At 53.2% G+C, this 25405-nt stretch overlaps 1 protein-coding gene across 1 annotated transcript in view; it reads left to right on the forward strand.

Annotated features, from left to right (window-relative positions):
• The window catches only part of LOC117889206 (delta-like protein C), a gene marked incomplete in the record, with an annotated part of 272400 nt that overhangs the window by 127539 nt on the left and 119456 nt on the right, over positions 1-25405 (forward strand). Inside the window, 1 exon segment of the mRNA XM_034793099.1 lies at positions 4889-5003. Within this exon segment, the coding sequence (XP_034648990.1) occupies positions 4889-5003 (115 nt within the window).

A 25405-nucleotide genomic window follows, 5' to 3' on the forward strand; every position in this document is an offset into this window, starting at 1 on the left:
GCCTCGGTTGGGGCAGTTTTATCAGAGCAAGTCTACGCTACAAAACCGAAGTCGACTTCAGTTACGGCGACGTCCGGCCACCGCAGTTATTAAATCACTTCCGCTCGCCCACACGACACTCTCTGTCTTGCACTGATTGAACTGTCAGCGTGGGGCATTGTGGGACAGCTTCTGAAAGGCAGCAACAATCAATGTAGTGTCAGCATAGACCAAAGGTGGGCAAACTACGGCCCTGCAGGCTACATCCGGCCCACAGGACCGTCCTGCCCGGCCCTTGAGCTCCCGGCCAGGGAGGCTAACCCCCGCCCCTCACCTGCTGTCCCGCCTCCCCTGCAGCCACGCCGCCACGCGGGCAGCGCTCTGGGCAGCGGAGTGGCGTGCTCCTGCCAAGCAGAGCGGCAGCGTGTCTAGCTCCGGCCATGCGGCGCGGCTGCCAGACATGCTGCTCTGAGCAGCATGGTAAAGGGGCCGGGGGGTTGGATAAGGGGCGGAGGGTTCCAGGGGGCAGTCAGGGGACAGGGAGCCGGGGGGGTTGGATAAGAGGCAGGGAGCAGGGGGTGGTTGGATGGGGCAGAGGTTCTGTGGGGAGGCGGTCAGGGGATGGGGAACGGGGGGGGTTGGATAAGCAAGGGAGTCCCGGGGGGCCTGTCAGGGGCGGGGGTGTGGATAGGGGTCAGGAGACGGGGAACAGGGCAGGTTGAATAGGCGTGGGGTCCCGGCGGGCTTGTCAGGGGCTGGGGGTGTGGATAGGGGTTGGGGCAGTCAGGGGACTGGGAGCAGGGGGGTTGGATAGGGGTGGGTTCCCGGGGGGCAGTTGGGGGCAGGGGGTCCTGGGAGGGGGCGGTTAGGGGACAAGGAGTAGGAGGGGTTGCATGGGCTGGGGGTTCTGAGGGGGCAGTCAGGGGGCGGCCCTCCATACAGTTTTGCAACCCCAATGTGGCCCTCGGGCCAAAAATTTTGCCCACCCCTGTCATGGACACTGCGTTGCGGACGTCGACCTAAGCACTGCGCCTCTCGCAGAGGTGGTGTTAAGGCCGTGTAGTGGGCAGGTTAAATCAGGGGGAGCGACATTTCAGTCTAGACGCTTACAGAGTTCGGTTGACGTAAGCTGCCTCGCGTTGACCTAACTCTAGAGTGTAGACCAAGCCTTAGACTGGGCCTGCAATGGCTGAAAAGGGAAAGTTTCCTGTTTCTACTGTACCGTTAAAGGGGAAAACCCTATTCTTATGAACATGGGGGCACATTGTCAAAGGCCTTTAGACCCCTAAAGACACAGATAGACACCTGGGGGGGGGTTCAGAAGTGCCCATGAGAGTTAGGTACTTAGGTGCTTTTGACAATTGTGTTAGGGGCCTGCCAGCATCTTTAGATACCTAAATAATATTGACTAAAAGGTGCGGCCGGTTGTCTGCCTATACTCGTGTAGGGCGGATTGATTTAAATCATCAGGTGGAACGCTGCATTTAAATCCTCGATTTAATCATCTCATCCATCGTACTCCCTTTATTTTCTAAACAAAGGGACATTCTCATTGCTTGCTAGAACCATTTTGAAACATGTTGATTTACAAGGAAATAGGGCCTTTAAGCTAGATTGGTATATCTTTTTGCTACCTAGGAGGGAACACTATACCTATATGTATTTATTTAAGCAATTATATACCTTAGTATTTTCAGGTTCTCATTAGTTGTACAGTTTTAGTATATTGGAAAATGGTGAATGATATTGCTTATTTGCTAGATAATTAATAGATATTATTTTTTTTGGCTCATGATTTGTCAAACTGCATTAGGATGGTACCTGGAATGCAATTAAACACATGCAACAGCATATCAAATGTATTTTTATTAAATGAAACAAGACCGTAATACAGAACATGACGTATTGTGCCATATTTATAAAGCTTGACCTCAAAAGTTAACTGTTTTTTCCCTTGATTCTTTCTTTATATGGAAAAGCAGCCTTTAACTCGGTAACTTTGATAGAGGCTTATGGATTCAGCATTTGTTTTTTATTTAAATGTTTGAAGAGATTATAAATTTAGGCCTTACCATATATTTTGCATTCAATTCAGATTTCGTTTTGAACAAGCTTTTTTTTAAAAAAAGAAAAACTTGTTCTAATTGAAATTAATAAAAATCAAATTATTTTTATTTTTTCCCAAAAAAATCTATTTTTTTTTTTAAATCCACCCTGCACTCGAGGTTTGTTCTTATTTGGTCAGGAGTCCAAATAAGCACACTTGGCTTGATTTATGGGCTAATGACAAAGTAGTACAATACGAAAAGAAGTGTGCTTCAAAGACTACTGCCTTTCAGCCAGTAATATTTACGGTCTGATTTTACAAGTTACAAAACTCTGTACTACGGTGACCAGACAGCAAGTGTGAAAAATCGGGACGGGGGTGGGGAGTAATAGGAGCCTATATAAGAAAAAGACCCCAAAACCGGGACGGTCCCTATAAAATCAGGACATCTGGTCACCCTACTCTGTACCCATCGCTAAAATCCGACCCACCAGTTTGTACCAGTTCCGTAACTTGGTTTTCTTCTGCCCTTCGCTTATTTCTGGTTTGGATACTACCTTGCAAAAGAGTTGGGCGTCGAGGTAAATCCTACCCTGTGCTGGGACACATGGTTCATGTGTCTTGGCTTTGACAGGCATCCTATTTTTAAATCCGAACCTTGCCTCAGCTTTGCAGCATATGATGGGATACGTTACATGGGTGAACAGAATTGTGGGGAGAGCATAATGTGTAACTTCCCAATACTTACATGCTATATTAGTAGGAGCGTTGCCAGCAGATCAAGGGAAGTGATTATTCCCCTCTATTTGGCACTGGTGAGGCCACACCTGGAGTATTGTGTCCAGTTTTGGTCGCCCTACTACAAAAGGGATGTGGACAAATTGGAGAGAGTCCAGCGGAGGACAATGAAAATGATGAGGGGGCTGGGGCACATGACTTACCGAGGAGAGGCTGAGGGAACTGGGGTTATTTAGTCTGCAGAAGAGAAGAGTGAGGGGGATTTGATAGCAGCCTTCAGCTACCTGAAGGGGGTTCCAAAGAGGATGGAGCTCGGCTGTTCTCAGTGGTGGCAGATGACAGAACAAGGAGCAATGGTCTCAAGTTGCAGTGGGGGAGGTCTAGGTTGGATATTAGGAAACACTATTTCACTAGGAGGGTGGTGAAGCACTGGAATGGGTTCCCTAGGGAGGTGGTGGAATCTCCTTCCTTGGAGGTTTCTAAGGCCCGGCTTGACAAAGCCCTGGCTGGGATGATTTAGTTGGGTTTGGTCCTGCTTTGAGCAGGGGGTTGGACTAGATACCTCCTGAGGTCCCTTCCAACCCTGATATTCTATGATTCTCTGTATAATGTATATTAATACCGTGTGCATAATACCCATGAACATGGTGTATACTATGCCTAATATATATATGGCTAACAATACCCTTGATGCTCTAGCCAGTCATCTGTTTTGCCATTAAGTTTTGTGAATGCTTTCTTGGGGGGGGCGGGGGGCTAGCAGACTTTGAGTCAAAGGCAGCTCCTTAAGAGGAATTAAATTCTGCAGCCCCCATCCACAGATCTGATTGAATGAAATGTTTTCTTGACAAGGTGTAGGGAGTTGGGTGAAATTGGTGTGGGTGGGTTGGTTGGTTGGTTTGTAAAATTGTCCATTTTTGGTGACTTTTTCCACAGGACAATTCTAAGGAAGTATTTTCAAAAATGTTGACTCTTCCCTTCCCCACCTGTCCCCCCCACCCCGCCGTTTCAGGGTTGAGCTTTTTCATTGTGAGGAAATTTGATTCCCCCCGCATCCCGAACGAAATATCGGAATTTCCTGTGGGATGGAAGTACCCTTGTCCAGACAGCTCTGAGTATACGTCGTCTTTTTCCCCTGGCCCAGATCAGCCAGGGGATTGTTTTTGTGGAGCAGGGGACCTGGGATTTTGGGGGTGGGGAGGTTGTCTGCCCTATTGGAGATGTTGCCAGCTTGATTTTTCTAAGCTGACGAGTTCTGGCAGCTCCGGTCTGGTTTGAGACACTGGGACGCAGGCCGGCCGGATGCTGAGCAGAGAGGAGATGTGCGCTCTAGATCCGCACAGGGATTCGGGGCTGAGTTAGCAGTCAGGCCAGAGAGAGTGGCCCTGGTTGGAAGGAGCTCCCTTTAAACATCTGCACTGTTCTCCTTTGCCATCCCTGTGCCAGTATGCCCAGCCCGTCTTGCTGACCATCTTTCGCTGATTGTGTCCTCTGCGTCTCCCCAGCTGTCGTCTCCTGTCTTATACTTCGATTGGAAGCTCTCTGGGGCAGGGACCATCCTGTTTGTTCGCTGTTTGTACAGCACCTGGCACAATGGGGGCCGGGTTCATGATTGGGTTTCCTAGATGTTACCATAAGATATTTTTATTGCTCTTAGGTGAATTACGGTAGCACCTAGGCATTCAAGGATGGACCAGGATCCCCATGGTTCAAGCACTACTGTAATACACCTAATAGCAATAAAAATGTACAGCTCCTAGAACCATAGGGCCCTGCTCCATCACTGGGGCACCTCGGCACTACCACAGTCCATGTGATTATTTTAATGGAAGCTGGGTACATAATTCCCCGAGTCTGCTTGATTCAGCCAAGGTCACACAGCGAGCTGGGAGGAGAACGCAGCAGTCCTGGCTTCAACCACTGGATCCCACAGCTGGTTCCAGCCTCCCTGCTCGGTCTTGATTTCCCCTTTTAACCGGGCGAACAGGGGCCACGGGCCGTGACCTCACGATGCCGCCCACATATCGCCTCCTGGTGGTCAGGATTTATTCAGGCCTCTTGGCGCGGCTGCGTAATCTTGTCTCCCCCCCCATCACTGACGCTGTTTCTCTCTCTCTCTCGCAGTAAGAAATCGGAGCCGATCTTCTCCCGGGCCCCTGCTGGGTACCCCAAAGAAGGCCCCTATCGCCCTATTTATATTATCCCGGACCAGACGGAGCCCTGCATCTTTGCCACCGAGGTAATGAAGATACGCGGTGCGCTTGCGACCACCCCCCCTCTCTCCCCCCGCTCGTTCCTCGCCACCCCTGCCGATCCCTAACCCAGCCAGCCCTGGCCGCGTGTGCTTCCTGCCGCCCCAGCCCCACCTCGAGCCGCATGCCTGCTCCTCTGGGGAGGTGGGGGTAACATGCATGACCCCAAGGTGCATGAAGCTAAGACCAGTGTGTGTATGCAGGGGTGGGGGAGGGGCAGGGGGGTGATTGCAATGGGGAGGAACTGCTAGCAGTGTCTACCCCTGGGGGAGGCAGGGGGCTGTGGAAGCAGCTTCAGAGCGGCTGCATTGCATGCTGGCAGCAGCGCCCCCTGCGGGCGGCCGCGTATAAGCTCATCGCTTTCCTTTCCAGGTGTTTTTCGGGCCGAACGCAAAGCCGGCTGCTTTTGCTGAATCCCGTGGGTCGGGTTGGGATGGCTTGGAGCAGCTGCAGCGGCAGAGCTGTGGTACCTGGGGTGTTATACCCCCTTAATGCCCCCGGGGGGCACTGTGGGGCGTGAGCGCTCACCTGGAACAGGTGCAGTACTGGAGTTAGGGTAGCTGGGGTGGTATATCCCCTACGGCCCCAAGGGGGCGCTGTGGGGAATGAGCCCTGGCCTGGAGCAGGTGCAAGAATGGGACTATGGCATCCGGGGCCTTATACTCTGGTAATGCCCAAGGGGGCGCTGTGGGGAGCAAGCGCAGTAGTGGAGCTATTGTAGCTGAGGGCGTTATATCCTCATATGGCCCTGTGGGGAGTGAGCGCTCGTCAGCACCAATCTAGCCCTTAAAACACCCCTGTGTGTGCATGTGCGGGAGGGGAGAGATGGAACCACTCCGACTGATGCCAGAGTTACCAAGGGGGATGCCACGCCATGCAAATGGGGGGCAGGGCGGGGAGGCGGGGGGGGTTGACATGGACTCTGGGGAGCAGTGTGTTCCCCCGATTGCAGAGTGGCCCCTGGTTTTGCAGCACTGGGTGACGGGCGCAGCGTGAGTACGTGTAGGGGCTGCTGATAAGAAAATGGGGACCGTGCTGGGGGGGGGGGGGGGGGTCGCACCCGATTGGCTGGCTCCGTCCTTAACATGTAAAAATGCCCCCTGGCGCCGGTGCTGCCGTCCGCTCCGGCATGGGTTAGGTGGTGCTGAGCTCCTGTCCGGGAGCTGGCTGCAGAGAGAGAGGGAGAAACCCAGTGAGAACGAGGGGCTCTCCTCCCTTCCCCTTTGCGGAGAGGCAGCTTTGTTGATCAGCTGCTGGGGTCGGTTCGGGGAGGACCAAATTCTTAAAGATCCCTCAGGGCAGCCTGTGATGCTTCCCGGGGTCCCCAGGGCTGCGTGGCAGCTCGCTTCCACCTCCCCTTCGCGTCGGGAAGCTTTGTCTGTACTTGCTGGGGGGTCACCGGCCACCCCCTGTTTAGCCCGCTCAGGTTGGCGCCAGGCAAACGCCTGCCCCCAGGCTTCCCCATGGCAGGCGCAGGCCCTGATCCGCTGGCCCCCTCGCAGAATTCACAGGTCGGCTGGTCCCAAAGAAACAGCGCCCAGCTTCACCTCCCATCGCTGCTTCCCTTCTAGCCCTTGGAGATTTGCAGGGCGGGTGTAGCCATGTTGGTCTCAGGCTATTAGAGCGACGTCTTGATTGGACCAGCGTCTGGTGGAGAAAGAGACCAGCCCTTAGATATGTTTGTAGTGAAATCAAGAATCCGTTTCCTTAGCAGATGCCGGTAGAGCAGAAGTCTTGGAAACAACTGGTTCCGGGTAAAATAAAACCTTAACCCGCCTGCTCGCCTGAACGAACCAGATCCAGTCTCATCTAACAGACTTGGAGTGAGCTAAACTTCTCCCGGCTGGGCTGGCCCTGATCCCTTTTTAATGAAACCGGACGCACCTGTAGCTACGTAAATATCATCCTTCTGTACCTCTCGCGCCGGTTAGGACGACCAACGCGTTACCGCTCTGGTAGAGACCTTCCTTTGCCACCTCTTCGGTTGACTTCAGACTCAGCGCGTCCCTGTAAACCCCTCTGCCGGTTGGAGTCTCGGTTCATTCTGTAGGCAGGCTCGGTGCGGCGTTGGGGATTATGGCACCTGAGCCGGGCTGGGCGGGTTTGCGGGAGGTGCAGCTGCAGAGCCGTGGTAGCTGGGGGTGTAATACACCTGCAGTGCTTCCTGGGAGTAACCTGCACCGATTATTAGCTTTTGGCGGGGCTGGGGTGGGGCATGGCCCATAGCCGGAGGTGTCCTTGCTGGGGCACTCAGCCCCAGGCGGCACGGAAAGGGCTCTGGGGTTCCTCCCCTCAAACTGAGGGACAGGGGTTCTACTGGTCTCGCCCGGGGCCCAGTGTGGGAAGCACCTCCCTGACTTCCAGCAGCGACGCTCCCTGGTGGGTGTGAGCCTAACCTGGGCTTCTCTTAGCATCTCCTCCACTCAGATCCAGCTGGGAGCTGGGTTGCACTGGAGGGGAATCAGCAAGGAGCCCAGGGCACTCGAGCCAAAGAGTCCAGCAGGGCAGGGCAATCCCTTTGTCAAGCTGTCCTGCAGGGCCTGATACCAACCTCAGTGCAGGCTGTTAGGAGCCAGGGCACAAGCCCTGTACTGATTGTGCTTCTATCCTTGGGTCTCACCAACCAACCATCAAGTGTAAATTCCTCAGGCACTGTAACGGCCTTGATATGGAGTCACAGACAGTCCCCGTGGGTTCTCTGGTCTCTCTCGCCCTGCAGGTGCACCTACCTGTGTGATAGATGGGCCATGACACTAAAAATCCCAGCAAAATTCAGGTTACTCCCAGTCCCCAAGGACCAGTCGCTTACCTCAGATCAATTGCACTTTAGATCTTGCACCAAAGACAATGCTCATGGTTTATTACAGGACCGGCTAGCTCGAGATTTATTACATGGGACAAGGAAACGAGCGAGTTCTTTACAAGGTTAAAGCAGGTGAACATACACACACACATGCACGCAAGTGAGTTCCAATTTTAAATTTCAAAAAGTAATAGCAGCTCCTATAATAAGCAAGCTCTGTGTGTCCTTTGGAGCTAACTTAGGCTGGGGATCTCTTGCTTATGCCTAGTAATCCTTGTGCCCCAGAGTCCAAGCCACATGAAGATCCGATTCCTTCTGATTCGGGGTTTTTTATTCCCTTCCCTGCTTCTGCTCTGCGCTGCAGACTCAGCTGATGGGAGGAATCCACTTGCAAGTCTACTCTCCTCCCTTCTTAATGAAGATCATAGAATCGTAGAATATCAGGGTTGGAAGGGACCTCAAGAGGTCATCTAGTCCAACCCCCTGCTCAAAGCAGGACCAATTCCCAACTAAATCATCCCAACCAGGGCTTTGTCAAGCCGGGTCTTAAAAACCTCCAAGGAAGGAGACTCCACCACCTCCCTAGGGAACCCATTCCAGTGCTTCACCACCCTCCTAGTGAAATAGTGTTTCCTAATATCCAACCTGGACCTCCCCCACTGCAACTTGAGACCATTGCTCCTTGTTCTGTCATCTGCCACCACTGAGAACAGCCGAGCTCCATCCTCTTTGGAACCCCCCTTCAGGTAGTTGAAGGCTGCTATCAAATCCCCTCTCACTCTTCTCTTCTGGAGACTAAACAATCCCAGTTCCCTCAGCCGGGATTGTTGAAACAACAAAATCTTTTGTCCTCTTTAACCTTTCACAATAGTTCATCTGGTGTGGCTGGGTGTTCCTTGTTGAGCAGGACATAACGCCTTCAGCTGGAGACCAGCATTTCACAATGGTTAATGTCCCTTTCCTCTCTGGTGATTTACAGAGGCTTATAATGCGAACGCTCAGATATTCCCTTACCACGGGGGGATACAGATGTTACAAGTGAGACGAATGCCGGCAGCAACTCACGAGCATTCCCTAAAGCCTAAACACATTCTTATCCTCCTAATGCCTGTTTTAACGATACTAACACACAGGTGAGCCAGGCTGGTCCCAGCCATGTATTTGTCAGTGAAGGCATGAGCTGGCCCCGAGTCTGCCAGCATGCCACCCCCCAATGCAAACACTCGCTGACACTCCTGAATACTCTTTAGCCTCCCTCTGTTCTTGACAAGGCATCGGCCACTACATTTTCTTTTCCCTTAATACAGATTTTTTTCCCATGTCTTACTCCTGCAAAGCTCGGCTCCAGCCTAGTAGATTGGGATTGGTCCCTTTGGCTTGGTTGCAACCATATTAGCAGGGAGCGGTCTATTAAAATCTTAAATTTTCTATTCGACGGTTAAGGCTTAAGTTGCTTAATTGTCCAAATGATGGCTTAACCTTCCCTCTCCAGGACAGTTCTGTTCAGTGGGGGTTCAGTTTTTTACAGGCCTCATCCCTATCACCTGATCGGGCTTCCCCCTTTTTTTGTAAGGTCTATTGTGGGGCCACAGTGTCACTAAAGCCCTTTCCAGTCCGCTGATAATGATGATCCGCTCCTTGGTTGCGGGTCAGGCCAATTCTGAATGCTTCTACTTTTAAAGGGCCAGGGCGAATAAAGCGGCTGCTCGCCCTGTATCCTCTGTGACGTACCCCTGCAGCCTCCCATCTTGCATGTGGACCCTTTGCCAGGGAGGCTGGCTTCTCTAAGCCTCTGCACTACAATTCCCCCATGGCTCAGGTGGTCTTGCCAGGAACCACTAAAAATAGCCAAGTTTTCTACATCAGCCCTGGTGAAGGTCTGCAAACCTGGCAACATCTCACTGATGAGCCTCTGAAAGGGAGCCCCTGCACTGATTAACCTAATGGGCATAACCATAAACTCCTAAAGGCCAGAGTCCAGACTTCTCCTAGGTCACAGGGTCTAAGGGAATTTGCCAATAGCCACGAGTCAATGCCAGAGTGCTTATGAATTTTGCACCCTCCTCCAGCAGGTCCCCTCTCCGGGGTGTGGCGTCAGGGTCAGGTTGGGTGAAGGGCGTCCACCCTTCTAAAATCTACACACCATCTCCTGGTTTTATCCCTTTTAGGTACCATCACAATAGGAGACGCCCCCATCCCTCCCGGATCTAGCCTGCGTTCCACTTCCTCCCGGAGCTGTTCCTTTGGCGCAGTAGGGGCAGGGCGGGCCCTGTCGTTTCAACGGAAAGCGCTGCTTTGTTAGTTAATCCTGGCTGGTTGGAAAATACCCGCCTGTGGGGTCTAACACCTTCCCAAATCTCGCTGCTCTCCAGCGGAGTCTCTTCTTTACTCTCCCTGACCAGATCAATTAAAGGGGCGGGAAATGTTCCCTCATCAGCCGATCAGGCCCCCCCCTCTCCCTTTTATGGGAAGCTTTCAATCTATGGGCGGACACTGTTTGCACAGCTCCCCTGCCACGCGGCTTCCTTACATCATAAGCCACCTCGTTCACTCTCCGTCTCCTCGAAAAATCCCTCCCACCGATCTTGCCTCTTCTTCTTCCTCACTGGAATCAACACTAGCACCAAGTCACAGAAGGGCCTTTCGCTATCAGCAGCCTGCCTGCCACACTGAGCAGCTGAGACCCCCAAAGCCTTCAAATCCGTCCTAGCCTTTAAATTCGCTTTAAAACAAAGTGACATGCTCACCCCACTACAGGCCGTCCTGTCTCCTCTGTCCCACCCACCCAAGAGCTTCGAATTTAACCTTGGGCTTCCCTCACTTGTCTCCTATAAAGGAGCTCAAAGGGGGTGAACCCCATAGATTAGTGGGGTCCTCTAATAATGGAGCCATGCACCCCAGTCATTCTCCCACCACGTAGCACCCATCCTCAGCATAGACTTCAGTGTCCCGTTGAATCTTTTTCCTACCAGACCATTAATGTCTGGCTGATGGGAGCAGCCTACCCATGGCTCGCGCCACAAAACTCCCGGAACTTCTTGAAAACCACAGATGTGAAATTTGCACCACAGTCTAACAAGATTTTCTGGGGAAAAGGTACTCTGCTAGAACGGTGCTTAGGGTAGTAGCCAGTTTCAGCGTTTATATTAGAGTTGCTGGCAGGATCGACCACAACCAGTCCATATATTTCTTTCCGTTCAACGAAGGTCCGGGTAGGGGCCTCACGATATCGACAGACCCTCTGGCAAACACCTCCTTAGCGTGTTTTGGCTCCCTCTCCCTCTCGCTGCCTCTGTCTGTCAGTCCCAAGCGAGCGCTCTGTCTCTCCCCAGCGGCCCTGCTTTTAAACCTGCCATCTGACACTTTTCCGCTTTGTTCTCCGGCTGGGCTCGTGCTCTGCATCCTGCAGAGCGGTGGAAATCTCCTTCCTCTTGGCTGGTGGTTGCTAGATGTGACCGCCCTGCCATGAGGGTGCCTGTTGTCTTTCTGGTCTCCGTTGATCTGTGTCGGTTCTAGCCAGTCCCTTTAACAACCCCACATGGTTACATGACACCCCTCACCTCCTGCTCTTCCCTACCATCATGGGAACCCTTCGGCACCCGCTGCATAGCAATCACTCGTCAAGTCAGTCACTGCCATTTATATCATTCATGAAAATCACGCCCTCCAAGTGATGGGCAATGCCTGCAGAAATCCCTTGCTGGGTCCTTTGGAACAAGAAGGATGTGGAAAAATTGGAAAGAGTCCAGCGGAGGGCAACGAAAATGATGAGGGGGCTGGAGCACATGACTTATGAGGAGAGGCTGAGGGAACTGAGATTGTTTAGGCTGCAGAAGAGAAGAATGAGGGGGGATTTGATAGCAGCCTTCAACTACCTGAAGGGGGGTTCCAAAAAGGATGGATCTAGACTGTTCTCAGTGGTGGCAGTTGACAGAACAAGGAGCAATGGTCTCAAGTTGCAGTGGGGGAGGTCTAGGTTGGATATTAGGAAACACTATTTCCCTAGGAGGGTGGTGGAGCACTGGAATGGGTTCCCTAGGGAGGTGGTGGAATCTCCTTCCTTAGAGGTTTTTAAGGCCCGGCTTGACAAAGCCCTGTCTGGGATGATTTAGTTGGGGTTGGTCCTGCTTTGAGCAGGGGGTTGGACTAGATACCTCCTGAGGTCCCTTCCAACCCTGATATTCTATGATTCTAACCTCCTACACCTCTGCCGTAAGGTGCAACTCCCCCAGTAACTTGTTACTCTCACCAACCTGTGAGGCCGCTAGAAATTCTGTTCGAGCGTCTCACGGCTTCTCTCCACCCCGAAGTGTCCAGCAAAGGGGCAATCCTGAGCAACTCCGTCCTCCACGCCTCCGGCACAAGCACCCGCTTGTAAACCTCACCCGGGAGCCTCCCTGTACAGCCAACCACCTCCTAGAAAACATCTCCTCTTTCCTCCCTCAGCCGGGGTGTTTTTCTGAGCCGCCTTCCTCTCCTTGTGCTGGGGAGCCTCCATTAAACTCAAGAGCAGACTCTGCGGCAATCTCCCAACCCAATCTCTGGGGACAAACTCCGCCTTTCAGCTGATCCAGGCCTGAGGGCGCTTTCCCACCCCTGTCTCTTGCAGCGCCCCCTGCTGTCCATAGCCGTGGCAGAGCCAGACTCTAGCCAGCTGCGAGATATTATATGAACCGGCTAGGCATGGCTACAGTATCAGTACCTATTAAAACAGCAGCGGGAAGTAGATTCCTAATGTCCGCACCGAGATCACCTTCCAAATCCTCACCCTGGAAGTAAATCTTGGCGAAAGGGGGAGTCCCGGGGCCTTCGGCCAAAGCTAAGATAGTTAAACTCTCACCAGGAAACGGGTCTTCCTCTCTTACCCAACTTTCCTTGACCGAAGTGGCTGGGGCCGCCGTGTCCCTCCGGTCCTTACAGCCTGCGTCATTTACCTTTAGCCTTCTTAATAAATCCTTCACTCCTCTCCCAAGGCTCGATCCTGACCCGATTTCCTCCTGCCCGACTGCTGCCTCTGGGGTGATTGTAGTGGGGGTGGGGTTAAGATTGGGGCAATTTGGTTTTATATGGCTGGGAGCCCCACGGTGATGGCAGAATACCTGCCTGCCCTTTGGGTAGGGGCTTTAAACCTGGGCTCACTGGGGTTTTTTTAATCATCAGAGTTGGGGTTCGGTCTATTTTCCAGTCACTTCTCTTAACCTGGGGCACCAAGGTATTTCCCTTCCCCTGGGATTTGCCCGTCATGGGCCCTTGATTCAACATATTCATCAGCCTCGAAATCTATGGACAGTTGTTATCACAGACGGCTGACTTCCTCTCATCTGTAACTACCCCGAACAGCAACAGAGAGTCCTGTGGCACCTTTAAGACTAACAGATGTATTGGTGCATAAGCTTTGGTGGGTGAATGCCCACTTCGTCGGATGCATTCACCCACGAAACCTTATGCTCCAATACATCTCTTAGTCTTAAAGGTGCCACAGGACCCTCTGCTGCTTTTTACAGATCCAGACTAACATGGCTCCCCCTCTGATACCCCAAACAATTGCTCCTGGACCATCAGATCAAACCGTTCCACAATCACCTTCGGCGCCCAGCCCCTGTATCCATTTTCTCATTAAAATTACACGTTTTTATGTATGCCGACCGTTCAGAGGTTTCTCTCCTGCGAGCGGTAGGTCTCGGGGGAATCCGAAACCTTTTCAGTCCATTGGCTTTACATTTCTTCTACACCTTAGCATCCTCTTTCACTACAGAGGCAACGCATGGGGGTGGGAGGGGGACACACGTGGAGTCACATGCCTCCCCCAGATTTCTGCCAGGGTTTGCCAGCCAGGCCCCCTCCCTGTATGGCAGCCCCTGGAGCTGGCAAGCTTCAAGTTGCGGCCCCCGGAGAGAGGCAGTAGCGAACAGCTGAGAGCTGCAGGGAGAGGCCGCGGAGGTCAAGAGGGAGAGGGGGCATGCCGGGGGGACGAGTGACTCAAGAGTTTGCGGGGGACACCTTTAAATTGTGCTCCCCCTCCTCAGGTGGTACCAGTCGTCTCTGCTCCTCCACAGCATAAAAAGGTTGGCTGGCTTTCCTCGATAATCTGTACGGTCAGTCTCTGTATAAACTGGGCAGACTTGCTCACTCCTGTGTTCAGGGATGCACTCGCCGGTAGGGGAAGTTCCTTTTTACTGCTCACGTAAATCGCGTTGCGTGGTTTGAGTTTCCCGCTGCCTCCTGTGTCGTCGTCTCAGCTTCCTCGCTGGTTTTGCCTGCATCCCTCCACTGCTGCCTCAGTTTCCCTGGTTGGCAATTCCGCCATTGGTGGTGCAGTTGGGCCAGTTCCACTGCAGTGATCTACTCCCTGGTGCCTGGGGCCGGCCGGTCCTTGGGCTCCACAAACTCTCCTTCCCCGGCACCAGGTCAAAACTTAGAAGCAAAGCTCTCAGCTCCTGGACTGGGGTTTTCTCTTTCAGGGATTTCCCCTCTCCAAACATCACTGTTCAAGGTCTTCTCTCACACCACCCGCCTCTGACTGGGGTTCACTCACTGTGTCACTTCCTTAACCTTGAAAACTCACAATGTCACGTTTCAACTGTGCCGGCGCTGGGGCGGTGCTCTAGCCATCTATCTACCTAACCAGGGCACCCCCTCCAAATTGGCTATACCAAGATCTCACCAAGCAATTATCAAGTGTAAACTCCTCAGGCCCCATCACTGCCTTGATATGGAGTCACAGACTGTCCCTCTGCGTCCGCCGATCTTCCTCGCCACCCAGGTGGGCCGACCTGTGTAATAGATGGTCCCTTTCACCGAGAATCCCAGAAATATTCAGGATACTTCCACTCCCTGAGAAGCAGTCACTTACCCCAGATCAGTTACACTTTCAATTTCACACCAAAGATGAGGCTCGTAGCCAGTCCGGTAATAAACTATCTAGAGATTTATTACATGGGAAAAGGAAAGAAGTGAGTTCTTTACAAGGTTAAAGCAGGTGAACACACACACACACGTTCCAATCTTAAATTTCAAAAAGTAATAGTAGCTCCTATAATAAGCAAGTTGTGTCCTTTGGAGCTAACTTAGGCTAAGCACTGGGGATCTCTTGCTTATGCCTAGTAATTCTTGTCCCCCAGAGTCCAAGCCACATAAAGATCCAACTCCTTCTGGTTAGGGGTTTTTTATTCCCTGAGCTGCAGACTCAGCTGATGGGAGAATCCATTTGCAAAGCTACTCTCCTCCCCTCCTGGTGAAGAAGAAACAATGAAGTCTTTTGTCCTCTTTAACGTTCCCCAATAGTCCGTCTGGTGTGACTGGGCCTTTCTCGTTGGGCAGCACATAACGCCTTGAGCTGGAGACCAGCATTTCAGACTGGTTAACGTCCCTCTCCTCTCTGGTGATTTACAGAGGCTCATAATGCAAACACTCCGATATTACCTTACGATAGGGGATACAGATGTTATAAGTCAGACGAATGCCAGCAGCATTCTCTAAAGTCTAAACACATTCTTATCATCCTTGTTTTAACGATACTAACACACAGGTGAGCCAGGCTGGTCCCAGCCATGTATTTGTCAGTGTTCAGTAGGGACCCGGGGACCTTGGCATGAACTGGCCCCGGGTCCACCAGCGCCTCACCTTTAGCATCATGGTGACATTACCAAGCAAGCCGCCATCTTGAGGGAAACGCAGTTCAGGCTCCAGATGCCCTTAACTCTGCCCCTATCCCCCTGCACAAAGGTCGGGGTGGAACTTGCTTGGTGCTGACCTGTGTCTGAGACTCGGGGCCCGATTCCCCTCTCGCTCACCCTGGTGTATATCAGCAGTAACCCCGTGGGCGTCAGTGACACGTCCCTGGTGTGAGAGCAGAAAAGGTCCCTACGTCTCAGAATTGTGGTCGTAGTAACCCAGGCCCTGACTGCCAGTCATGCTTAGGCCCCTCTGGGGCGCAAGTGGGTGGGATCAGGGACGTAGCTGGAACGCCCTGCGCTGTGGCTATTCTCTGCCCGCCCACGGCCCATAGGGGGCGGATCAGGGGTGTGGCCGGAGTGCGCTGCCCAGTGGCTATTATTTGCTCCTCAGGGCCCATAGGGGGCAGAGCATGAATTAGAGCAGCCCTGAGGCTGCTCTGACACCAGGGGCCGCCCCAAAAGATGGGGAGAGCAACGGGGGCTTAAAGCCTCCACATCCCTGCACTGAATACAAGAGGAGTGGGGAGTGAGGGGGTGCTGAGAAACAGGCCCTTTGTCTCTTTGCAGCATGAGTGTGTACAGGGGGGTGGTGCTGGGCGTGCCTGGGCATGGATCCCGGAGGAGCGTGTGGGGGCGGACCCTACTGTCCGCACAGCGTCTCCTCTAAGTTGCGTCAGCTGGTCCTGTCTGGGGCATGGGGGATTGGCTGCCTGGGACTGGTATCAGCTACAGGGACACGAGATCAGGGCCTCCCCCCCCCCCCACCAATGTCTCATTAGCATCATGGATGGGGCAGCTCGCGGGAGGAGGGGATGTCGGGCCTGCACCCGCGGAAGGGCCTGAATAGGGGAAGATGCCCAAAAGTGGGGGAGGGGGACCTGCTGGCCCGGGACAGCCAGTTTGTTCCACACGTCCGGTCTGTGTAAGGGTGGTGCAGCAGCTGCCATGGGATGGAGCTTGGGGGGGGAAGGGGAAGGCAAAGGGGGTGTCTCTCTCTCAAGCGGTTCCTACGGTTTGAGCAGACCCAGGGGCTGCCCATCCTCCAAGTCGATACAGTATTTTGGTGCCAGTCTCTTAGGGTAAATGCGATCCGGGCCCAGGTTGGGGGAGCTGGAGCAGATGTCACGGGAGCATATTCGGCTCTTTGGGTTCAGGGCCCGCTCCAGTGCCGTGTCGCCCAGGGGCTGCCGGAGCCTTGGCCGAGGGTGAAATGCCAGCGCTCTGAGCGGGCAGAGCTTGTGCCCACTCACGCTGGTGTCACTGGGCCCAGAGCGCTGAGGGGTTTGAAATTGGGCTGTGGCAGAGCTTGCTTGGTCCTGGATAAGTGAGATCTCTGCTGAGAGGCAGGGATAATGCCCTGACCCAGGGAAAGCTCGCCCCTCAATCCCGACCCGCAGCCCCTTCTCAGAGCATAGATGGCGTCACCCGTTCTGCGGTCTCCCTGGCCGCGTGGTAGCTTTGCCCTGTCTCCGAGGGTGATGCATCAGGACCGTGTGGCGCTGTTTGCGTAATAGGGAGTTGGTGTGGGGAAGATGGGACGGGATGAAAGATTGCGGGGGGGGGGAAGGGGCGAGGGGTTAACTCCATTCCAGCCTCTGTCCCACTCCCCCTTTTTGCTGCTTTAAACTTGGCCTTTGAAATCGACCCAGGCCCGGGTCCCTTGGGCAGCACCGTGACCCTTCAGGCTGCATGTACCCTGCACCAGCCCCTCGGGTCTGCGCGATTCTCACCACTGGGGGCCTGCACCCCATCCACCCGCCTTGTGGCGCCACCAACACAGGGCAGAGCGGGCGTGTGACTCGGAACAGAGGCTCTTAACCCTGGTACAGGGGGGTAGAGACCAGCCCAGGGGCTAGCGAGGCTGGGAGCAGGGCAGGGGCCCGTCTCTGAGTCTGCACAGCGCCTGGCCTGATGGGGCCCCTATTTACCGTAATACACATCATAAATGCTATTCCTGGCCACATTCAACGTACTCGGGGCTTGACCCCCGAACCAGCCTCTCGTGCCCCAGTCTTTGCGGTGTGCTGTTGGATTCAGACGTGTCTCCCCCCCGACCCAGATCCATCCCTGCCGGTTGTGTGGGCTCCAAAACATTCTGCTTTGAGAGGCAGCTGCCGTAGCGTGAGGGGCTGGTGCCTTCCTACCTGTTGTGGATGAATTAGGTGGATTGTGGCAGTCATGGCCCAGGACTCCGTCGTGCTAGATGCTGTCCATTTTTTGTTGCTGTGGGGTGTATTACGGTAACACCTAGGAGCCTGTCATGGAGCAGGACCCCATGGTGCTAGGAACTGTACGGTTTTACTGCTATTAGGTGTATTACAGTAAGCCCCACCCACTTGTGCCAGGCGCTGTACAAAGACGGGGCCTGCCCCAAAAGCTGACCATCTGACTGAAAGGCAAGAGACGGCCAGACAGGGGAGCCCAAGGGAAGAGGGAGCTGAGGTGCGGGCTCCTGTCAGCTCTCCCCCAGCCTGGTCCCGTGGCCGAGGTTTAGTTTAGATGGCCCCCCAAACACCAGCCTCATTGCTGGTCTGCGACAGGAGCGTTCCCTGCGGCCGGCGTCTCCCCTCTGCTCGGGGCCAGGCCGGCCTGCATCGCGGATGCCTTCCTGAGCTGCAAACCCTGGGCGCTGGTGCCATACGCTTGGGATTCCCACCCAGACACTAGGGGAATTAGAGGCTCCAGTCCAATGGGAGTTGGGTGCCTTGCTCCCAGGGCTTTGAGTGCGGATTGCAGCGTGATCCTGCCCTGACAGAGCCCAGTGTCTTCGCTCTGAATGCAGGGCCCATCCCTTGCCTCCCTGGGGTTTACTGTTTGTCCGTACAGCGCCTGGCGCAACTCTGATACCGTAATACACCTAATACATGAAAAGTGTGTTTCTACTCTGAAAAGTGACTCTAAAACCGGGGGAGTTGGCAGGGGGGAATCTCAAGTTTATTGTATCTCAGGGATCCCAGATCAGATGTATTTGTTCTACAACTAAAAGGAGGTTGAACGCAATTCTCTGCTGCCCGGTGGGCCCGATTCTCCATGACCTGGACCCCAGCACAGGGAAAGTGGCTTTTCCCGGGTGTGAATGACTGCGGAGAGTGATGGGGAGGGTGGGTGTAGTATGAGCCTGGTCCTATCTAGCAGCCAGTGCATGAAACTCCCCCTGTGATCTGGGGAGGAGGTTGCCTTGTTCGTCACTGATGCAGAATCTGTGGCTGGAAGAAATGCCCTGACTGCCGTGGGGTATCCACATGAATGCAACTCCCCCACCCCCAGCACAGACACCCCCCCACACCTGAGCTCAGGATCCCACTGGGCCGGGCGCTGCACAGACACTGCCCTCAACAGCTCAAACTCTAAATAGACAAAAGGTGGGAGGGGAAACTGAGGCACAGAACGGGGAGGGACTGGCCTAAGGTCACCCAGCTGGCCCAGGGCTAGAACCCAGATCTCCTGTGTTTGGTGCCTGGCGTGTGGGAGTAGAGAATTGAACTCTCTCACTAGTGCCGGGCTGGCTCTGTGGGCCCAGCGGCACAAACTCTTCTTGCCGCCGGTAGATCTGACGTGAGGCACCGGGAGCGACTGAATGGGGTGACAAAGGGCCACGGTTACGCAGCTGCTTTTCAGAGAATTGGGCTTCAGGGCTCGCCTTTCCAAAGGGACCTGTGGTATCTGGAATCAGGCTCCTAACTCCCTTCGCTCTGAAAATCCCAGCCTGAATTCAGCCGAAATAGCCCTGGCTCGTTAGACCAAACCTCTCGTTTGCTGGTGTAACATGCTGGCTAAAGGCTGGTTCACCGGTGGAGCTATTCCGGAATAGCTCTGTGAGTCAATTTCCCCCGATAGGCAACTCCTAAGCAAGCCACGCTGCCCTTTTCGCGGCTGGTCCGCCAGATAACAGCCTGCTACTGCTGTTGGGGCAGAGTTCCCCCCTTCAGCTGGAGTGGCCGAGGACTGTGCTTTGGGGCTGATGGTCCCAGGTTCCGGTGTGGTGTGATCCCCCTTGCTGGAACGTGTTTCAATAGGCATGGTGTGTCATGGCTGACCTGCATACGTACGAGAGTGCTGTCTGCCCTCTAGATGACGTTATGCTGGTGGGAGTGGGGTCTGTGCTCTTTATTCTGGTTAAAACAAGGCCTGAAAGGGGTTGGTTTGGATTTTTTTTTTTAATTCTGCTTGTTTTGCACCTTAGAACCATCAACTCTTGTTTTCCCTGGAAGTCTCCTTGGATGACCCAGTGATGTCGATTCCTTAACTGAAAAGAGTAGAGGCTGTTGGCTCTTTAACAGAGAGGGCTTTTCTCCCATCTGTTCATTATGAGCAAAAAGCCACTTCCTTCTCTCAGCCAATGGGGTTTCACCTCTTTGGGACCGGTGAGGATGTAATCCAGTCACGTGGCTGTGGTGTGAACTTCCCACGGGTAGACAAAGCCCTAAGTTCTCCAGTCCTCCATAGAATCTTCCAGGGGAAGGCAGAGCTAGACAAGAGCCTCGTTTCTGATGGAAAATATAGGCAGGAACAAATCCCTTTTTTAAGGGGGGGGGGGGGAGTTCTTTCCCCGCCCTTTTTTTTGTCCAGAAACAAAAAGCACCAGACGCAGTTTTTCCCCTTGGCAAGTTACCTGTAACTGAAAGAGTTCAGGGTCAGAGCTAGATCACTGTGTGTATTACAGTAACACTTCAACACCGCAGCCGGGATCGCGGTCCCGTTGTGCCCTCCTTTTCCCCTATCAGGCACCCCATGAGCCCCTACACCCACTCGCTCCCAGGAGCCTTAGCCCTTAAGGGAGCCCCCTTTCCATCCCCTCCCAGAATCCCCTACCTCCCCACCCCTCTCCTTGCTGGCAAGTCCTCGATACAGAGAGGATCTGCTGTGGTTTTGGTAGCAGCCAGCAGTGGTGGGCACGGCACACAGAGCGGCACCCGGGTGCTGGCTGTGGCTTGCTCCCGGCTGTGATGGGTGAGGCTGCATGTACCTGCTTAAAAGTGATTGGGCCAAGGTCTACCACTGTCATCACCCCCATTTCACAGATGGGGAAACTGAGGCATGGAGCAGGGAAGTGGCTTTCTCAGTGTCACACTGTGGCAGAGGTGGGACTAGAAGCCTAGGTTGGCACCTTGCCCACGGTGCCACCTTTCCTCTCCACCCTACGCACCTTGTTGCATTATGGGGGGGAGGGGTTGCGTTTGAACCCCAAGCTCCCAGGGGTTCAGATCTGGGTCACTATCTAGTAGCTGAGCAAACCTCCCCCGCACCCCAAATCTGGGGGAGATTTGCCTTGTCTGGGGGTTCGTTGGTGGAAACAAAACCAGGCGAGATTCCTGCCAGACTTTTGTCGGAGGCGTCTTTCGGGGGGAGGGGGAGTTTGATTTCCCCTGAAACAGGATTTCATGGGAGGGGGTCACAGGGTGAGTGCTGGGGGGAAGTGGGGGGAGTCAGAACCCACAACCCACGCTGTCCAATAGGCTGTATCTCTAGGGCCTGATCCTGAACCCCATGCTTACTTTAAGGCCTGGTTCTGCTCCCATTTAAGCCAATTGGAGTCTTGCCAGGGACGTCAGCAGGATTCGGAGCCGGGACGACCCCCTGAGTGAAGTTAACAGCAGCTCTGCCTGCATAAGGACTTCAGAATTTGGCCTTGTAAAAACTCCCACTTTTATGCATGTTGGGTAACCTTAGTCGAGCCATTTTCCCCTGCTCTGTGCCTCAGTTTCCCTCCCCCACCCTTTGTCTTTCGAGGCTGGAAGCCCTTTGGGGCAGAGACTGCGTCTCCATGTGTGCACAACGCCTGGCGTGATGAGGGCCCGATCTAGGCCCTCCAGAAATACAGCGAATGAAGCCGCCACTCCATCTACCGATGTACTGAGGGGGTCCAAGGAGGTAAACCCTGACTTGGCTCTGGGGTGGCAGGGGCCGGTCCGTGCGCTGGTAGCTAGCAGGAGCCCCCTCCCCCTTTCTGTAACATGGACTTTCCCTACTTCGGCAAGCGCTTGGAGATCTTTGGATTGCAGATCCTCAGGGAAGACGCTTGACGTGTTCTTAACCAGCCTCAAACCCAGCTCTGAGGCAGGTAAACATGGCTCTCCCCGTGTTACATTGGCGCGAAAGCGCCACTTTGTTTCTTCGGGTCTCTGGATTTCCGCTGGAGAGACGGGAGCTCTAGGGAACTAACAGACTCGTGACATGGATGCAAAACCTAGGGGAATTTCTGCTATGGGCAATGAGATGAAGCGATGGGCAAAGCAAGGGGCAGAGGGGCTGTCCATTAGGCCTAATCTGTCCATTAGGCCTGTCTGCTTCTAATTAATTAATTTCAATTTGATGCTTTTTTTTTTTTAAAGTCACTCTAGATGCTGGATAAATAACGAATATTGCAGCAAAACAAAAAAAGAGACAGAACCAGGTCGCTAGGAAAAATCCTCTTTCCATCCTCCAGGGAAGCAGACCCTCGCACCCTCACCAAAAGCGTGGGTGTAATTTGGGAGGACAGCCACACACACACACACACACATGCAGCCCCATTGGCCTGACTGGCACTGCCCCCCAAAATATAGAAGTCAAACGACGTCTGTGGCCAAAAGCCATGTCAAATAGATGGTTCTGGCCTGCGTGGATTTTAAATCTTCTCTCTGCACACAAGTTGTCCCACTTTAACTATCCCCAGGGCCGGCTCCAGGGTTTTGGCCGCCCCAAGCAGCCAAAAAAAAAAAAAAAGCCGGATCGAGGGACCGTCCGTCGAATTGCTGCCGAATAGTTGGACCTGCCGCCCCTCTCCGGAGTGGCTGTCCCAAGCACCTGCTTGCCAAGCTGGTGCCTGGAGCCGGCCCTGACTATCCCCATCTGGTCAAAGCAGTTCAGATTCTGTAGCTTAGACGCAGTTGTACTGATGTAAAGGTGCCTTATACCTAGGCGTGGAAGGATTAGATTTTTACCGGTAAATTTTAATCAACGTCAGTTTCACCATACACACACACACACCCATGAAAAGCTCTTTCCACTGATAACAATCAAAACATATAGACAGGCCAAGTAAGAAAAACACTGCTTGAGAAATGAGTCGGGTATGATTTAAGGATATTTACTTGATTTTTTTGACGTGAGGTTGGCAATGCGTGTTATAGTGCGGTGGTTCTCAACCTTTCCGGACGACTGGACCCCTTTCAGGAGTCTGATTTGTCTTGCACACCCCAAGTTTCACCTCACTTAAAAACTACTTGCTTTCAAAATCAGACCTAAAACGACAAAAGTGTCACGGCCACACTATTACGGACAAATGGCTGACTGTCTCATTTTTATCATAGAATTATGAAATCCATCAAATGTTCTTACATTTCCGTGAATAGTCTATAGAGCAGTATAAACAAGTCATTGGCTTTATGAAATTTAACTTGTATTGACTTCGCTAGTGCTTTTTATGTAGCCTGTTGTAAAACGAGGCCAATACCTAGATGAGTTGATGTACCCCCTGGAAGACCTGTGCGTACATCTGGTTGAGAACCACCGTGGAACAGTTAGAAAGCGTTAACTTTTTGAATCTCAGCGTCTACTGTCCTTAAATAATTATCATCTGACCCTCCCGTTGTCTGGAACCCCCGGAAGTTTTGCACAGCTGTAACATTTAAATCGATCCAAAACATTGTTGAAAACACTGCAAAATAAACATCCATATTATTAATCAACCTTATCAAAAAATAAAAACCGCTTTCTGCCAAGTCTGCTTATACTGACATAAGTATTTCTGGTTTCAGCGTAGCAGCCGTGTGAGTCTGTATCCGCAAAAAGAACAAGAGTCCTTGTGGCACCTTAGAGACTAACACATTTATTTGAGCATAAGCTTTCATGGGCTACAGCCCATGCTCAAATAAATGTGTTAGTCTCTAAGGTGCCACAAGGACTCTTGTTCTTTGTATAAGTATTTCTGTATGGGAAGGAGAATAAACCATTCTGCTATAATGCCCATTTGTACTGGTATAACTGTGTCCACACTACGGATTGTACTGGTACAATATCGGTAAAAAAAATCACACCCTGACCTGACCTGACCTGACCTAGATATACAAGGACAAAATCTGTTTGTAGACCCCGTGCTGCATGTTCTTTGAACTGCATGTTTGCAGCAATCCTCCCACAATATAAATGGGTGGTCACAGCCGGCAGCTTGTATCATGCAGAGAACAGGCGGCGTGGGACGGAAGGGAGTGAGACTTTGTGGACAGAGCGGAAGACATGGGCTTTATGACTGGGCCAACTCGGGCAAGTCACCGATCTGTGCCTCGGTTTCCTTTCTCGGTAAAAGCAGGGGTGATGACAGAGGTGGGGTGGGGAAGGAGGGATGATGGTACCGGGGCCCCGAGCTCCAGGGTGTCCCCAAGGTGCCAGTCCGTCTCCTGGCTAGGAGGATATGAATTATGATTGTCTATAGGAAGGAAAGGCCCCCCCGCTTGTTGATTGACCTCTGAGGCTATTTGCTGAAGGCTACGTGCAAAACTAGGTCAGTGCCTTGCTCATAAATTCCTAAAATTTTATTCCCCACCCCATAGCCCTCCTCTTTTTTAAAAAGACACGTTGGGGTAAATTTTCAGCTCCAGCCTTCCCTATATTTTTTCCCCCAAGGTGCGAATATCAGGGGTACAAAATGACACCCCTGTTCCAAGTCCCTTACATGTCTAGGGCCCTGATTGCCCCTTGGAAATCAGGGACTCTGAAAGGTGGGGCGTCTTCCTCTGCAGCGTGGGGCACGGGTCACTTGCTGGAGGATTCTTGTACCTTGAAGTCTTTAAACCACAAGTTGAGGACTTCAGTGGCTCAGACGTAGGTCAGGGGTTTGTTACAGGAGTGGGTGGGTGAGATTCTGTGGCCTGCGTTGTGCAGGAGGTCAGACTAGATGATCATAATGGTCCCTTCTGACCTTAAAGTCTATGAGTCTGTGACATCTGCATGAACTAAACTGGGGGTGCGAACAGGGCCGGCTCCAGGCACCAGCTTCTCAAGCAGGTGCTTGGGGCGGCCACTCCAGAGAGGGGCGGCACGTCCAGGTATTCGGCGGCAATTCGGCGGACGGTCCCTCACTCTGCCTGGGAGTGAAGGACCTCCCGCCGAATTGCCACCGCAGATCGCGGCTTATTTTGTTGTTGTTGTTGTTTTGTTTTGGCTGCTTGGGGTGGCCAAAACCCTGGAGCCGGCCCTGGGTGCGAAACTGCAGGGAGTGAATACTTTGTCTTGATTCTCCGGAGCCCCGTGGCCCTGCTGTCCTGGTTCTTTCAGGCCATGGTCTTCCCCAGGCCCCCAAGAAGAGAACCCAACTAAATCGGGTTTGGCAACTTGCGGAGCAAGATTTACACAAGAGCAGGCAGGTGATTGGCTAGTCAGAAGTGATGCAAAGGTGTTCACAGTGGGCTTCAGCCAATCCGAGAGCTTATGCAAATCCCCCTGCGTCCTGATTGGCTGAGGCCTAGCTCCTCCACTCAAAAACCTCTCCCCTTCCCTTTGGACCATTGATTGTGCCAGCCCAGGGCGTGTGTGAAGCGAGTTTGTTGGGTCTCAGCTCAGTTTCCCAACAGACCTCAGCAGAGAGCCGGGAGGAGAGGCTGGGGCAGGGCTGGGGCACGTAGGTGGGGTCCGAGGTGGTGCCTGTCCTGGGGCCAGCTAGCCGATTCGGTCTCCGGTGAGGTCAGCAACAGGTTGACGCTCAGTGGGAAGGGCCAGATCTCCGAGCTCTGAACCCAGTGGCCATCCCATAAGCATAAAGGCCTCACCCTCACGTCCATCAGCTTAGTTACTCCTTGCCAGCTGACCCCCCCCCCCCACTCCATCTCACAGCCCTTCCCGTCCCCAAGTGACCCGATCACCGGGTGTGTGACAAACTGGAGGGGAACAGGCCAAAGGTCTGGTAGTTCAGAACTTGGGGAGACTCTGGGTG

Source organism: Trachemys scripta, chromosome 16 (assembly GCF_013100865.1).
Source record: "Trachemys scripta elegans isolate TJP31775 chromosome 16, CAS_Tse_1.0, whole genome shotgun sequence".
NCBI lineage: Eukaryota > Metazoa > Chordata > Testudines > Emydidae > Trachemys > Trachemys scripta.